Genomic DNA, 14,627 nt, shown 5'->3' with positions numbered 1-14,627 from the left:
TGCCTAAGCAGGGGGTTGGATTAGAAGACCTCCAAGGTCCCTTTCAACTCTGTTATTCTAAATTCTAAACAATGTGTTAGAGGAAGATTTCTGCTTGTTCTCCCATGGATCCCCATGAGGACTCTTCTCATTTAATGTGGAATGTCATATTGGTTTGCAGGAGAAGAACATAGCTCTTCATTTGGCAGCCATGAATGGACATGCAGATGTATTACAGAAATTTCTAGAAGTCGGTGTGGACCTAGATGACAAGAATGCAGTGAGTATAAAACAGAAAAATATGTCCCCCCCCAATTAGGAAACATGGAAATTTAATGCCAACTCTTTTTCTTGAATTTTAGTAATAGACAAAGCAAGCTACATAACATAAGGCAGGTGTATAACACAGTCATCCTTATCTTGACCCCTTGCCATGATTTAGTTGTTTGTGAAAACAAACAACTGTTTGTTTGTTGTTTAGTTCTTGGTGGTCTCTGAGCTTGTTTGTTTTCTTGCAGATGTTTCTTGGTTGTTTTCTCCAGAGCTAGCACTGAAGATGTTACTTGATTGGGTAACGAAACATTGGCAAAGGAACAACCAAGATCAGAGAGCACCAAGGACTTTATTGAAGATTTAAACTAGTCAGGTAACAAAACATCTTCACGAAAACAACCAAGCCCAGAGAGAACCAAGGACCCAACTGAAGATGTAACCTGGTGAGGTAGCAAACCATCTTCACGAAAACAAACAAGCCCAGAGAGCACCCAAAACTTCACAGCTCAACCCTGAGCTACAGAAATTCTCTTCTATTTAGTTGTCTTTCCAGATTGCATCATCCTAAACTGCCCCTAAACTAAAATCCTAAACCAAAAAGACGCTTGCTCCTGGGGAGGAAAGCTATGGCAAATCTAGATAGCTTACTAAAAAGCAGAGACATCACCCTGCCAACAACAGTGCGTACAGTCAAAGGCTATGGTGTTCCCAGTTGCAATATATGGCTGTGAAAGTTGGACCATAAGGAAGGCTGAGCGCCAAAGAACTGAGGCCTTTGAACTATGGTGCTGGAGAAGACTCCTGCGAGTCCCTTGGACTGCAAGGTGGTCAAACTGGTCAGTCCTAGAGGAGATCAACCCTGGCTGCTCTTTAGAAGGCCAGATCCTGAAGAGGAAACTCAAATAATTTGGCCACCGAATGAGAAGGAAGGACTCACTGGAGAAGAGCCTAATGCTGGGAAGGATTGAGGGCGAATGAAGGGGACGACAGAGAACGAGGTGGCTGGATGGAGTCACTGAAGCAGTCGGCGTGAGCTTAAATGGACTCTAGAGGATGGTAGAGGAAGGCCTGGAGGAATGTTGTCCATGGAGTTGCGATGGGTTGGACATGACTTCGCAACTAATAAAAACAACAAAACTACCCCATTCCATCTTCTTCCTGAGAAGGCTGTTTTGCAGTTCTCGTAGATATGCTACTATGTTGTGTTTCCCTGACTGTGTGAGAACTAATTCTCATGCATTAAAAGGACAACCAGGGCTTATTTTTCCTGTCTTTTTCCAGGAAGGGATGACTTCCCTGCATTTAGCTGCTGAGGGAGGACACAATGATTGTATCCATCTGCTTCTAGAAGCTGGCTGTGAAGTCAATGCCCAAACGCAGGTATGGTTAGTTGATTCGAAAGATTTGGTCAAGACATATAGGAGGAATATTTATTTGTTCATTTATAGAATAGAATATATTATATATATCATAATAGTATGTAGAATAGAATATATAGAGAATAGAATAGAATAGAATAGAATAGAATAGAATAGAATAGAATAGAATAGAATAGAATAGAATAGAATAGAATAGAATAGAATAGAATAGAATAGAATAGAATAGAATAGAATAGAATAGAATAGACTTCTTTATTGGCCAAGTGTGATTAGACAGTGTACATAAAAAAATACATTCATCAAGAATCATAAGATACAACACTTAGTAATAGTCATAGGATACTAAATAAGCAATCAACATAAATCATACTAGTATCAATGGCTAGATAATAAAACATGGAAATGAAATTTGAAACATGAAATGAATGTTATAAATATAATACTTGAAAATATTTTTTTCGAAGCGACAAAGCCATAGTTAAATAAATGATAAATGAGGATGTTGATTTGACAATATGAGAAATTAGATAATTAGTAAATTCTGAATATGGGGATGAAGCACAAAAGATTTGTAACCGACTGACACACTGTTTGCAATTGTAATAGATGATGGATTTGTTTTATGTTTTGTTTAAAAAATAAAAAAAATTAAAAAAAACATAAATCATACTAGGAAACTAAATAAAACAACATAATTGTAAAGATACAAGCTACAAGGTTACAGTCATAAGCAGAAGGAAGTAGGTACTAGGAAGGATGAGAAGAATAATAGTAATACAGTCTTATTAAATAGTTTGACAGTGTTGTGGGAATTAGTTGTTTAGCAGAGTTATCTATTTATTTGCATCATTTCTATACCCCCATTGATCATGGGGAGGCCAGAACGGACATAAGGATGAGAAACATTCATAAGTGACTTTTTTCAGTGCCGTTGTAACTGAACAGACACTAAATAAATGGTTCTTTCATAGGTAAAGAACTAGCTGTAGTAGATTTTTGTGAGCTTGCGTTGCCTGAAGATGTCCCCCTGATTTTTTTTTCAGAAAAAAATGACCTGCCTTCATTATGCTGCACTGAATGGCTATGTAGACATGGCCAAAACCCTCCTTGGTGCAGGAATCCTGACAGATGCTCTGAATTACGTAAGTGACTGATTTCATCATCTCCAACCAGAATATCTTCATACCTTCATAAGTGCCGCAGTGGCGCAGTGGTTAGAATGCAGTACTGCAGGCTACTTCTGCTGATCACCGACTGCTATCAGTTTGGCAGTTCGAATCTCACCAGGCTCAAGGTTGACTCAGCCTTCCATCCTTCCGAGGTCGGTAAAATGAGGACCCAGATTGCTGGGGGGCAAAAGACTGGCTCTGTAACCCACTTAGAGAGGGCTATAAACTGCTATTGCTATAGCTCCAAATAGAGAGAATGGGCACATCCTCCGAGTTCAGCTGGGTTTCCCTTCGAAGTATCACATAGGAGCCATTGTGGCGCAGTGGTTAGGATGCGGTATTGCAGGCTAATTCTGCCGACTGCCAGGAGTTCGATCCTAATGGGCTCAAGGTTGATACAGCATTCCATCCTTCCGAGGTCGGTAAAAGGAGAACCCAGATTGTTGGGGGGCAATATTCTGACCCCTGCTTAAAGGGGGCTGGGAAGCCCTATGAAGCATTATATAATTCTAAGTGCAATTACTATTGCTATTCTACCCTACCTCTATCTGGAACATCCCCTGGTACAACCAGAGGATTGGCAGCTGAGAACTCCAGTAGTGTCAGACTTCTGGCTACTATTAGAATCGGACCAGGGATGAAATCCAGCAGGTTCTGGAGAACCGGTAGTGGAAATTTTGAGTAGTTCAGAGAACCGGAAAATACCACCTCTGGCTGGCCCCAGAGTGCGGTGGGAATGGAGATTTTGCAATATTCTTCCCCTGCCACGCCCATCAAACCACGCCCATAGAACTGAAAAGGAACAAAAATTGAATTTCACCCCTGAACCCAACACTGCGTGTGCAATGATTCTGGGACGCAGCTCTGAGATGCGTTAAGATTATTACAAGAACAAGGAACATCGTAAAGAAAAGAAACTCAGCAGCATCTGCCAAGTATGAACTGGAAGCCCTATTTATAGTCAAAGCAAGGTCTGGTTCCTCTTTCTGTTTCTCCCACCTGCGGGGCACAACTGACGAAAGATCTCCCACATTTTGGTGTGGAAGGAAAGTTTATTATTGAATAAACCAGTCTGAGGACGGATTGTTTGCATTTGTCCTGTTTGAACCCAACAGCAATCAAGATGGCGTTTCTAGAGAAATTTTTCCCAGGGCTTTTCTCTATGACTTTAACTCTGTCTTGGGACAAGGAGAAGACCATTAACCTCACTGCATTCACAACTGACCAGAGAGCATTGTTTTAATTTGTGGGGTACCGTATTTTTCGGAGTATAAGACACACGTTTTTCCCTCCTAAAAGAGGCTGAGAATTTGGGTGCATCTTATACTCTGAATGTAGCTTTTTCAAAGCTTTTTTTTTTTCAGCCCTAAGGAGGTGCTAGCCAGCGATCTACGTGCTTTGCCTGCTCCTTCCAACTCTCAGCTGTGCTTTAGAAGCATTTTTCAGTGAAGCGATCTTCCCCCGCTCTCTCCGACTCTCAGCTGTGAACTTTTTTTTTTAGCCCTAAGGAGGCGCTAGCGAGTGAAGCGATCTCTGTGGTTTGCCTGCTTTTCTCATTGCTTCTCTCTCCAAAGATCAGTTGTGCTTTAGAAGCTGTTTTTTATCCTCAAACAGGGGATAAAAACCAGCAAACTAATGTGCTGAAGCTGACCAGACTATGAACGCTAGCCAGATGAATACCTGGTAGGCAGATTTTTTTTTCCCCTATTTTCCTCCCCAAAAACTAAGCTGCGTCTTATACTCTGAAAAATACGGTACTTTGGGATTAATGCTGAGTCTTCTGAATTAGTCATCTGGGTCTGTTTTCTCCCCATGGCCGAGAAGAATGTATAGGTAGTCTTCTACTTAGGACCACAATTGCGCCCAAAATTTCTGTTGCTAAGCGAGACAATTATTAAGTGAATTTTGCCCTGTTTTAGTCTTGCCAGGATGAAAAGGATAAGAGACCGATGAATAAAACAAGAGGAAGAAATTGGAAGGGCTGTGTTAAGCTAAGGATGGCCAACTCTTTGTCTTTAGGCAGCAATCTGAAAGCCAGATACAGTTAGTCTTTAACGTACGGCCATTAGTGAGCCCCAAATTTCTGTTGCTAAGCGAGACGTTTGTTAGGTGAGTTTTGCCCCCATTTGGTGGTTTTTCTTGCCATATTTGTTAAATATGACTTAACACTGACGTTGTTAAGACAATAACATGGTTGTTAAGTGAATCTGGCTTCCCCACTGACTGTGCTTGTCAGAAGGCCACAAAAAGTGATCACATAATCCTGGGACATGGCAACCGTCATAAATAATATGAACCATTTGCCAAATACTATGTTTCCTCGAAAATAAGCCCTTCCCCGAAAATAAACCCTCCTCTGAAAATAAACCCTCCGCTGATAATAAGTCCTCCCCCGAAAATAAACCCTCCTCCGAAATAAGTCCTCCCCTAATAAGCCCTCTCCTGAAAATAAGCCCTCCCCTGAAAATAAGCCCTCCCCTGAGCCTTGGTAGTACAGGGGTTTAAGGCACCCTGTTATTAAGCTGGTTATTAAGACCAGCTGCCTGCAATTACTGCAGGGTTCGAATCTCGCCAAGGCTCAAGGTTGACTCAGCCTTCCATCCTTTCTAAGGTAGGTAAATTGAGGACCCAGTTGTGGGGGCAATAAGCTGACTTTGTATAAATATACAAAAGGATGAAGGCTATTGCTGAGCACATTGTAAGCCGCCCTGAGTCTTCGGAGAAGGGCGGCATATAAATCAAATTTAAAAAAAAAAAAAATAAGCCTTCCCCGAAAATATTTAAGCACATGCATAGCTGGTCCCCACCATTTTCTCTGGTTAGGATTAGGGAGACAGAGCTGGAAATCAGGTAAGATGGCAAGGGGAGCCTCGTCTTGCTCCACGTGCCCCAAAATAATAAGACCTCCCCGAAAATAAGGCCAAGTGCCAATTTCAGGGTTCAAAAAAAATATAAGACAGGGTCTTATTTTCGGGGAAACACGGTATTCAAATTTTGATCACGTGTCCATGGGGGGGCTGCAATGGTCATAAGTGTAAAAAAACAGCTCTAAATCATTTTTTCAGTGCCATTGTAAATTCGAGAGGTCACTAAATAAACTGTTGTAAGTCAAGGACTACCTACATTATGCAACCAAGGTCAGCAAATAATGGCAACCTGCATGAAGTTCCAGTATGGGTTTTTCCAATCGGCAGAATGCAACTTCGAAGCCTAGATTTGCTCAATGCTCCAAGTATTAACACTGCTTTTCTTTCCCCCCGCAGCAAAATGCATCAGCTATGCACATTGCGGTGCTACGGAACTACCCAGCCATTGTCAAACTTCTCATTGATGCTGAATGTGACCTTGATGTTCCTGATAATGTAAGATTTTTTAAATTATGGTAACCAATGTGTTTAAGATCTAACGAAGATTTGGCAGCAGATTAGAGTACTTGCAAGCTCTTCATCTAATTCATCATCATCATCATCATCCTCTTTTAACGACCCCATAATCCCTTGCAGGGTGGAGTCTGGGCAACTGAATGGAGCTGAGTGTTTACTGGCTGGATGTCCTTCCTGTCGCCATGGCGGAGGTTTTTTTTCCAGCAGATATATTCTCCGGTGTGCCCAGAGAGAGAAATATCTGCCTCGACCTAGGATCGAACTCACAGCCTCCTGATTGTGAGGCGAGAGCTCCACCTCTAGGCCACCGCACCACTCAAGCTCTTAACTGATGGCATTTTAATGAGGTCGAAGCAATCGTGGAAAAGGAGACGCTTGGTTTAAGGGATGGTGTGTGCGCTTCTGTGTGCTTTGAAGCAGTGATGAAATCCAATTTTTTTTACTACCGGTTCTGTGGGCGTGGTTTGGTGGGCGTGGCAGGGGATACTGCAAAATCTCCATTCCCTCCCCACTCATGGGGGAAGGATATTGCAAAAACCCCATTCCCACCCCACTCTGGGGCTGCTACCGGTTCTCCAGAACCTGACAGAACCTGCTGGATTTCACCCCTGCTCTGAAGCATAGCTCTTCTCTTCAAATCCTCGGCGCTGCACCACTTTCATTTCTTTTAATTAAATTATTTATTCGATTTAGTCACTACTCCACTCTGGAACATCTCTGGGCAGCTCGGAACATAAGGAGGATAAAATTTAATATGAATAGGGAAAGAAAGAAAAAAAAAGCAAGTTAAAGAGACGACAAGGAAAATATTGAGAACGAAATGGCAATTCTGGCCAACAACCCAACAAACACACAGAGATAATAGCACAGTCACCTTAAATGAATGTCTGGGAGAAGATAATGCCATCTGAGCAGGATCCACCTGGATCTCAAGGAGATCTCATTCCAGAAGGCAGATGCCATGACAAGAGAAAGGGCACTTCCTGGGTCTTTGCAGATGGCATTGCTTGGTTGAATATTCTTGGAGCTCTATGCCATTGGTTATAAACTGAAAATTAAGTTCACTTGCTGGAATTCTTTGTCTGATAGTTCAGGCATCAGGTTAGAAACCAGGAGTCTGGAAGATTTAGTCCCACCTTGGGCATGAAAGCTGGCTGCATGCCTTTGGGCCAGTCCCTCTCTCTCCTCCCAACTCACCTCACAGGGTTGTTGTTGTTGTTGTAAAGACAAAAGGAGGAGTTGTTGTTGTTAGTTGCGAAGTGGTGTCCGACCCATCGCGACCCCATGGACAACCTTCCTCCAGGCCTTCCTGTCCTCTACCATCCTCTGGAGTCCATTTAAGTTCACGTCGACTGCTTCACTGACTCTGTCCAGCCACATCGTTCTCTGCCATCCCCTTCTTCTTTTGCCCTCAATTGTTCCCAGCATGAGGCTCTTCTCCAGGGAGTCCTTCCTTCTCATTAGGTGGCCAAAGTATTTGAGTTTCCTTTTCAGCATCTGGCCTTCCGAAGAGCAGTCAGGAGGAGAGGGGAGTATTAAATGAGGTAGTCGCCTTGAATTATTTATAAAAATAATAACAGTGGAATATTGAGCCTTGGTAGTACAGTGGTTTAAAGCACCCTGTTATTAACACAGCTGCCTGCAATTACTGCAGGTTCGAATCTTACCAGGCTCAAGGTTGATTCAGCCTTCCATCCTTTCTAAGGTAGGTTAAATGAGGACCCAGTTTGTGGGGGCAATAAGATGACTTTGTATAAATATACAAAATATACAAAAGGATGAAGGCTATTGCTTAACGCATTGTAAGCCACCCTGAGTCTCCGGAGAAGGGCGGCATATAAATCAAATTTTAAAAAAAAATTAAAAAATTGAACAATTAATTAATTAAATATCTAAATAACATCTCTTTCTTTGAGAGAAATGGGTTCATAAATGCTAAATACAAATACATACATACATACATACATACATACATACATACATACATACATACCCTGTTTCTCCTAAAATAAGACATCCCCTGATAATAAACCCAATCGGGCTTTTGAGTGCATGCACTAAAATAAGCCCTCCCCTGAAAATAAGCCCTCCCCGAAAATATTTAAATGCATAGGCAGCCAGTCCCCGCCATTTCCTCTGGTTTCCTCTGTGCACCCCAAAATAATAAGACCTCCCCAAAAATAAGGCCAAGTGCTTATTTTGGGGTTCAAAAAAATATAAGACAGGGTCTTATTTTTGGGGAAACACGGTACATACATACATACATACATACATACATACATACATACATACATACATACTTTTATACCTATACCTCTTTTTGTCTTAGCACATCCTTGTTGTGCAATCCAAGTTGGAGAAAAATTCCCTTTGAGTTCAGGCACCTGCCCCAAAGTCCAAGGAATTATTGCAGGGGTCTCTCATTTCTGGGGTGAAATTCGGCAGGAATTGGGAGCTGGCATTGGGGGCCACCTAACAAGATTTTTCCGCTATGTATTCAAGATAGACTGTGATTAGTGTGTGTGTGTGTTAGTTTTGTTGTCATTTTGTATAACTTGCCACTTTTGGATGCTGATGCTGCTACTATTATATTATTGTTATTTATTTATTTTTTATTTTATTTTATTTTATTTTATTTCCAATTTATATACCGCCCTTCTCCCTGAGGACTCAGGGCGGTGTACAGCCAGAATTAAGAACATGAAATACAAATATTAAAAAAACAATTAAAATATATATAAATTTGGCCCAAAAAGTAAAAATCACAAACCAATTAAAACATTTAAAAATTTCTTCTTAAACCAGCCCAGCTTGCTGGAAAAAGTGGGTTTTAAGGGCACAGCAGAAGGCACTGAGGTCTTGGATTCTCCTTATCTCTGGGGGCAACTAATTCCTTGGGATGTTGACATTGGTGGGTGGGTTTTTTTCTCCTTCCTTCCTTCCTTCCTTCCTTCCTTCCTTCCTTCCTTCCTTCCTTCCTTCCTTCCTTCTTTCTTTCTTTCTTTCTTTCTTTCTTTCTTTCTTTCTTTCTTTCTTTCTAGAGTGGACATTGGAATTTGGCATTGGAATTGAAATACATAGAAAAATGACAGTAAAGGCTACTTATCTCTTATCTATCCCTTTGAGTCAGTTGGCTCCCTCCTGCTGGAGCTTCTTGTCCCCATGAGGTGTCAATGATGGAAGAGAAGGCCTCCTTGAGGCTACAGGAAAAGCTTTTAACTAGTTTCCAAAAGGTGGTTTATCTCAAGGCTAAAGAACGGATGCTTCTCCCAAATTCTTTGCAGTGCCGATTTCTGATTCTCCTTTTTTGCCTCCAGAGGCGACAGAGTCCTCTTCATATTGCTGCAGAGCACGGAAGGCAAGATATTGCTGAGTTGATCCTCATGGCTGGGGTGAATTTAAAATTAACCGATAAGGTAATGCCGCTGTCTGAACGCATGAAATGTTACCTCTTTGCAAACCCGTGCCAGCCGTAGCCACGGGGTTTTAGCATGGGAATGCACAGAGGATGTTTTAAAGGGAATTTACCTCATGCCTCCCGCATTTGATCTAGAATAGAATAGAAGAATACAATATTGGCCAAGTGTTGGACACACAAGGAATTTGTCTTTGGTGCATATGCTCTCAGTGTACATAAAAAGAAAAGATACATTCATCAAGAATCATAAGATACAATAATTAATGATAGTCATAGGGTACAAATTAGCAATCGAATCATACTAGGAAACAGTCAATATAAATCTTAAGGATACCAGCAACAAGGTGACAGTCATACAGTCATAAGTGGGAGGAGATGGGTGATGGGAACTATGAGAAGATTAATAGTAATGCATTTGATCTACAAAAACATTTTTTTCAGTGCACACCCTGTCCCCATTATATTTCTTATTCCTAGAAATTCAGATGGCCTAGTCCCTGACACTCTTACGTAAGACAGTCAAAATATCACCCTCCTGTAAACAACATATAGATTATAAACCAGAAATACTTTTGCTAGGCATAATACCTGAAAAGTATGATAAAGGGACCTTATACTTAATATTACATGTCTTGACAGCAGCAAGAATTGTATTTGCACAGTACTGGAAAAATAAGGAAACACCTACAGAGTATGATGTAATTAAAAAAAATTTGGATTGTGCAGAAATGGACAGATTGACAATAAAAATAAAAGAAAAAGAAGATAAAAGAAGTGTATTGGGACTGGTTTTATAAATGGTTGGATAGTAGAGGTAGAAATTAGGAGTGGAAAAAGTATTATTGTATAAAAAAAATTTGATCCAGACAATACGCTGTTCACTAAGCACTTATATATGTAATGTGAAAATATATAAATAAACTGTTTTTAAAAAATAGCACCCTCCTTCGGGACATTAGGTAGTAGATGCCCCTGAGCTTCATGCTAGGGGTGGTAGTCAGGGGTGAAATGCTCCCGGTTCGGATCAGATTGCCCGATCTGATAGCGATGGTGGCGGATGGTTCGAAGAACCGGTAGCAAAAATCCCTGCCCACCCCCATGCCGCGCGATTATCAGAGGCTTTTTTTTTTTAGTTTTTTTTTCTTTGGCCAAAAAAATGCTTTTAAAAGAAAAAAAAAAGCTTCTGATCATCACGTGGCTCAGCTGGGATCGTCAAAGGCTTTTAAAAGCATTTTTTTCTGCAACCTCTTCAGTTGAAGAGGTTGTAGAAAAAATGCTTTTAAAAGCCTCTGACAATCCCAGCTGAGTTGCCTGATCGTCAGAGGCTTTTAAAAGCTTTTTTTTCTGCAACCTCTTCGGCTGAAGAGGTTGTAGAAAAAATGCTTTTAAAAGTTTTTTTTTTTAAAAAAGTTGGCCACGCCCACCCAGTCACATTACCCCACCTACCCACCAAGCCACGCCTACAGAACCGGTAGTACCAAATTTTACATTTCACCACTGGTGGTAGTATTGTTGTTGCTCTTATGAGTAGTATTAATTTTATTTTAGAATCTTAACCCAGCTCCTGGTAGTACATAAATGAAAGAAAGGTTGCAAAATGGGCTCATGTGATTAATGATTGTGGTGATTTGTTTAACAACTGTGGCCAAAAAAAATTTTTTTTTTTAAATCAGTTGTGGTCAGAGGATGCTTCATTTAATGACCGAGATGCTTAACAATGAATTTTCTGGCCCCAACGGTGGTCGTAAGTCGAAGACAACCTGTACATACAAGATAGGGGAAATGTTTGCATCTGCTGGTCAAAATCATTGAGAGCAAAGCCTCTAAGGGTTCCAGTGTGAGGCCTCTTTTAGGTAATAACACTATTTGAAGATAATAAATAGTGGATATATGAGGCCATTGTAGCAGAAATGTCATGGATTAAATCTGTCCTTCCGGACCTTAAGATCAAAACTTCTCTGCTAGACTTCGTTTTAGGTTTTGTCTAAGCCTAATATAGAGAGATTCTGGGGAGCGAACCCAGAATGGATCATATCAGGTGTTATTTGCTTCAACGGCAGGGAATTATTTATTTATTTATTTATTTATTTATTTATTTATTTATTTATTTATTTATTTATTTATTTATTTATTTATTATTTAAATTTGTATACCGCCCTTCTCCCGAAGGACTCAGGACGGTGAACAGCCAAAATTTAAAACACATACAGTATAAAAATTAAAAAGAATTAAAACAGAATTAAATCAGTTTGGCTTCCCTAAATTTTAAAACCCTTTCCCCATAAAATAACCCATTAAAATTTTAAGCCAGCCCGGCTTGCTGGAATAAGAAGGTCTTTAACGCTCGGCGGAAAGTACGGAGGTCCGGGATCAGTCGTATTCCTGGGAGTAGCTCGTTCCAGAGGGCGGGTGCCCCCACAGAGAAGGCTCTCCCCCTGGGGGTCGTCAGTCGACATTGCTTGACCGACGGCACCCTGAGGAGGCCCTCTCTGTGGGAGCGAATTGGCCGGTGGGAGGTTATTGGTGGCAGAAGGTGGTCTCGTAAGTACCCGGGCCCTAAGCCATGGAGCGCTTTAAAGATGAGAACCAATACCTTGAAGCGCACCTGGAAAACCACCGGGAGCCAGTGCAGCTCGCGCAAGAGAGGTGTTACATGGGAGCGCCATGTCGCCCCCCCATAATTACCCACACGGCTGCATTATCAATACAGGATGGACTGGAAACCCGTCCATATAGATATTTTAGTATTTTATCCTCTGTGATAATAGATTTTACTGAATCTGGCTTCCAAATATTCAGCTCAACAGTCCCAAAGGTGCTTTTCCAAAAAGCAATCAGACTTTCTTGGTATTTATTTTTTCCCTTGAAAACATTTTGTTTCTCATCCAAGAACCTTCTTCAGTTCTAACTGACTGGTGGGGAATGGAAGGATTTATATTCTTTGCAGTCATCTGGTCATTAACATGAAATTTTTCCTTTCCCCACCAGTCAATCAGAACTGAAGAAGCTTCTTGGATGAGAAGCTGAAACTTTTCCAAGGAAAAAACCCAAGAGAGTCCAGTTCTCTTTTGGAAAAATCACCTTTAGGACAACCATGATCTGGATGAGTGAGAATCTCCATAGACATTCAGCTCGACAGTAAAATATAAAATGCTTGTGAATTCCTCCATGCTTTAAAAATCACAGTATAAATTTGGTATCTAATAATTTACACTGCATCAGCTACAAAAATGCGATTCCGCTTTCCTTTTCATCAGGCAAAATGAAATCTCTACTAAAAATGCTGCGATGGTTATCCATCAATCACTGGAGTAAACACAGTCACGATATGGCAGGAGTTAAATATTTGCTGCCCATTAATTTTAAAAAGCCCCAAAGTTTTGTCCTGTTCAACTCAGGGGATTTATATATATTTTTTCTGCAGCAAGGAAAAACATCTCTAGACGTAGCTGCTCGTGGGAACCACATCAGTTTGGCTGATATGATCATCAAAGCGGACAGATTTTACAAGTGGGAGAAAGTAAGTTGGTTTGGTGGCTCTGAGGTGACCGAATGAGGTGAAGGAAGTTGGGGGCTGAGGAAATACGGGGCCCCAAATGGAAAGAAATTAACTGGGCGGAAGGGGAAGAGCACAAAATAGTTTTCGGTAATAAAGATAAGCAGTTAATTGTGCAGAGGGGAAAAAAACCCCAGGGAAACAGGAAATTGTAGCTGTGGGATGCAGTCAGATGCAAAGAACTCGTTGAAATTTTCTGTCAAAACTGGGAGAATTTCTCCAGAGGAAACCGAAACCCTGCAATTGTTTCTCAAGGACAGAAATCTCTTTGCGGCAACAATCATGCTTGTATTGGAAAAAGCCCAGGGACTTGATTGATTGATTGAGCTGTATGGCTTCCCATCTCATTTAAACACCTCTGGGAAGGTCACAACAGGTAAAAATCTATATATATAAAAGTGAAATACCACTCATGCAACATCACGAAATCTCCAGAACCATAAAGGCTACAAACTTGAAATTTTTGCACATATGGTCCTCTTGGCTTCTAGGTGCTCGCTAAGAAAGAATTTTTCGAAATGACCATCAGATCATTGGTATTTCTTATATTATTATTAACATGCTCTGATGCTAAGGAGTTAGATGTTCTACTCCCCCTCCCTGCCTGAAAAGAACTCTGTTCCAACTGCCACTTGGGCATGGGTGTGGCCAGCATGTGACTCATCCGGCCTGTGGGCTGGGAGTTTAGACATTCTACTCCTCACCTGAAAGGGAGAGAAGGGGATAAGATAGGAGAGGCTTCTATGGGGCATGCCTGAGGGAGAGAAAGGGATAGGAGAGGATCATTGGGGCCAGCCTGAGGGAGAGAAGGGGATAAAATAGGAGAGGCCTCTGTGGGGAAAGCCTGAGGGAAAGAAGGGGAGAGGAGAGGATCAATGGGGTCAGCCTGAGAAAGAGAACAGGGAGAGGAGAGGAGAGGCTTCTGTGGGGAAAGCCTGAGGGAAAGAAGGGGAGAGGAGAGGATCAATGGGGCCAGCCTGAGAAAGAGAACAGGGAGAGGAGAGGAGAGGCTTCTGTGGGGAAAGCCTGAGGGAAAGAAGGGGAGAGGAGAGGATCAATGGGGCCAGCCTGAGAAAGAGAACAGGGAGAGGAGAGGAGAGGCTTCTGTGGGGAAAGCCTGAGGGAAAGAAGGGGAGAGGAGAGGCCGATCTAAGTAGTAGGATCTGGTAGATGAAATGCAGGATAATGAGCAACCAGATAAAAGAGATCTGAGGACTGAAGGCCAAGAGGTTTTAGAAGGAAAGAGAAAGGATATGATAGCAAAAAAAAAGCAGTGGCAGGAGACATCCTCTCTTTATGGTCCATGTCAATCTCTGTGTGGCTGCCACATTAAATGGTTATGGTTGGTGGACATTTTACTCTAATCCATATAGAATAGAATAGAATAGAATAGAATAGAATAGAATAGAATAGAATTCTTTATTGGCCAAGTATGATTAGACACAAGGAATTTGTCTTTGGTGCATAGGC

The 14,627-nt window shown here is 41.4% G+C and overlaps 1 protein-coding gene across 3 annotated transcripts in view; it reads left to right on the top strand.

The window, feature by feature from the left end:
* ANKDD1A (ankyrin repeat and death domain containing 1A) overlaps positions 1-14,627 on the top strand; it is a 42,991-nt gene that overhangs the window by 18,182 nt on the left and 10,182 nt on the right. For all 3 annotated transcript variants that reach the window (XM_034424736.3, XM_034424737.3, XM_034424739.3), the window contains 6 exons: positions 161-259; positions 1,534-1,632; positions 2,675-2,773; positions 6,064-6,162; positions 9,501-9,599; positions 13,026-13,121. In XM_034424736.3, coding sequence (XP_034280627.2) covers positions 161-259; positions 1,534-1,632; positions 2,675-2,773; positions 6,064-6,162; positions 9,501-9,599; positions 13,026-13,121 — 591 coding nt within the window. The remainder of the gene's footprint in view (positions 1-160; positions 260-1,533; positions 1,633-2,674; positions 2,774-6,063; positions 6,163-9,500; positions 9,600-13,025; positions 13,122-14,627) is intronic.

The sequence above is a fragment of the Pantherophis guttatus genome, chromosome 13 (assembly GCF_059756535.1).
Source record: "Pantherophis guttatus breed Tessera chromosome 13, ASM5975653v1, whole genome shotgun sequence".
NCBI lineage: Eukaryota > Metazoa > Chordata > Lepidosauria > Squamata > Colubridae > Pantherophis > Pantherophis guttatus.
This window is presented reverse-complemented; position numbering and strand designations above follow the sequence as displayed.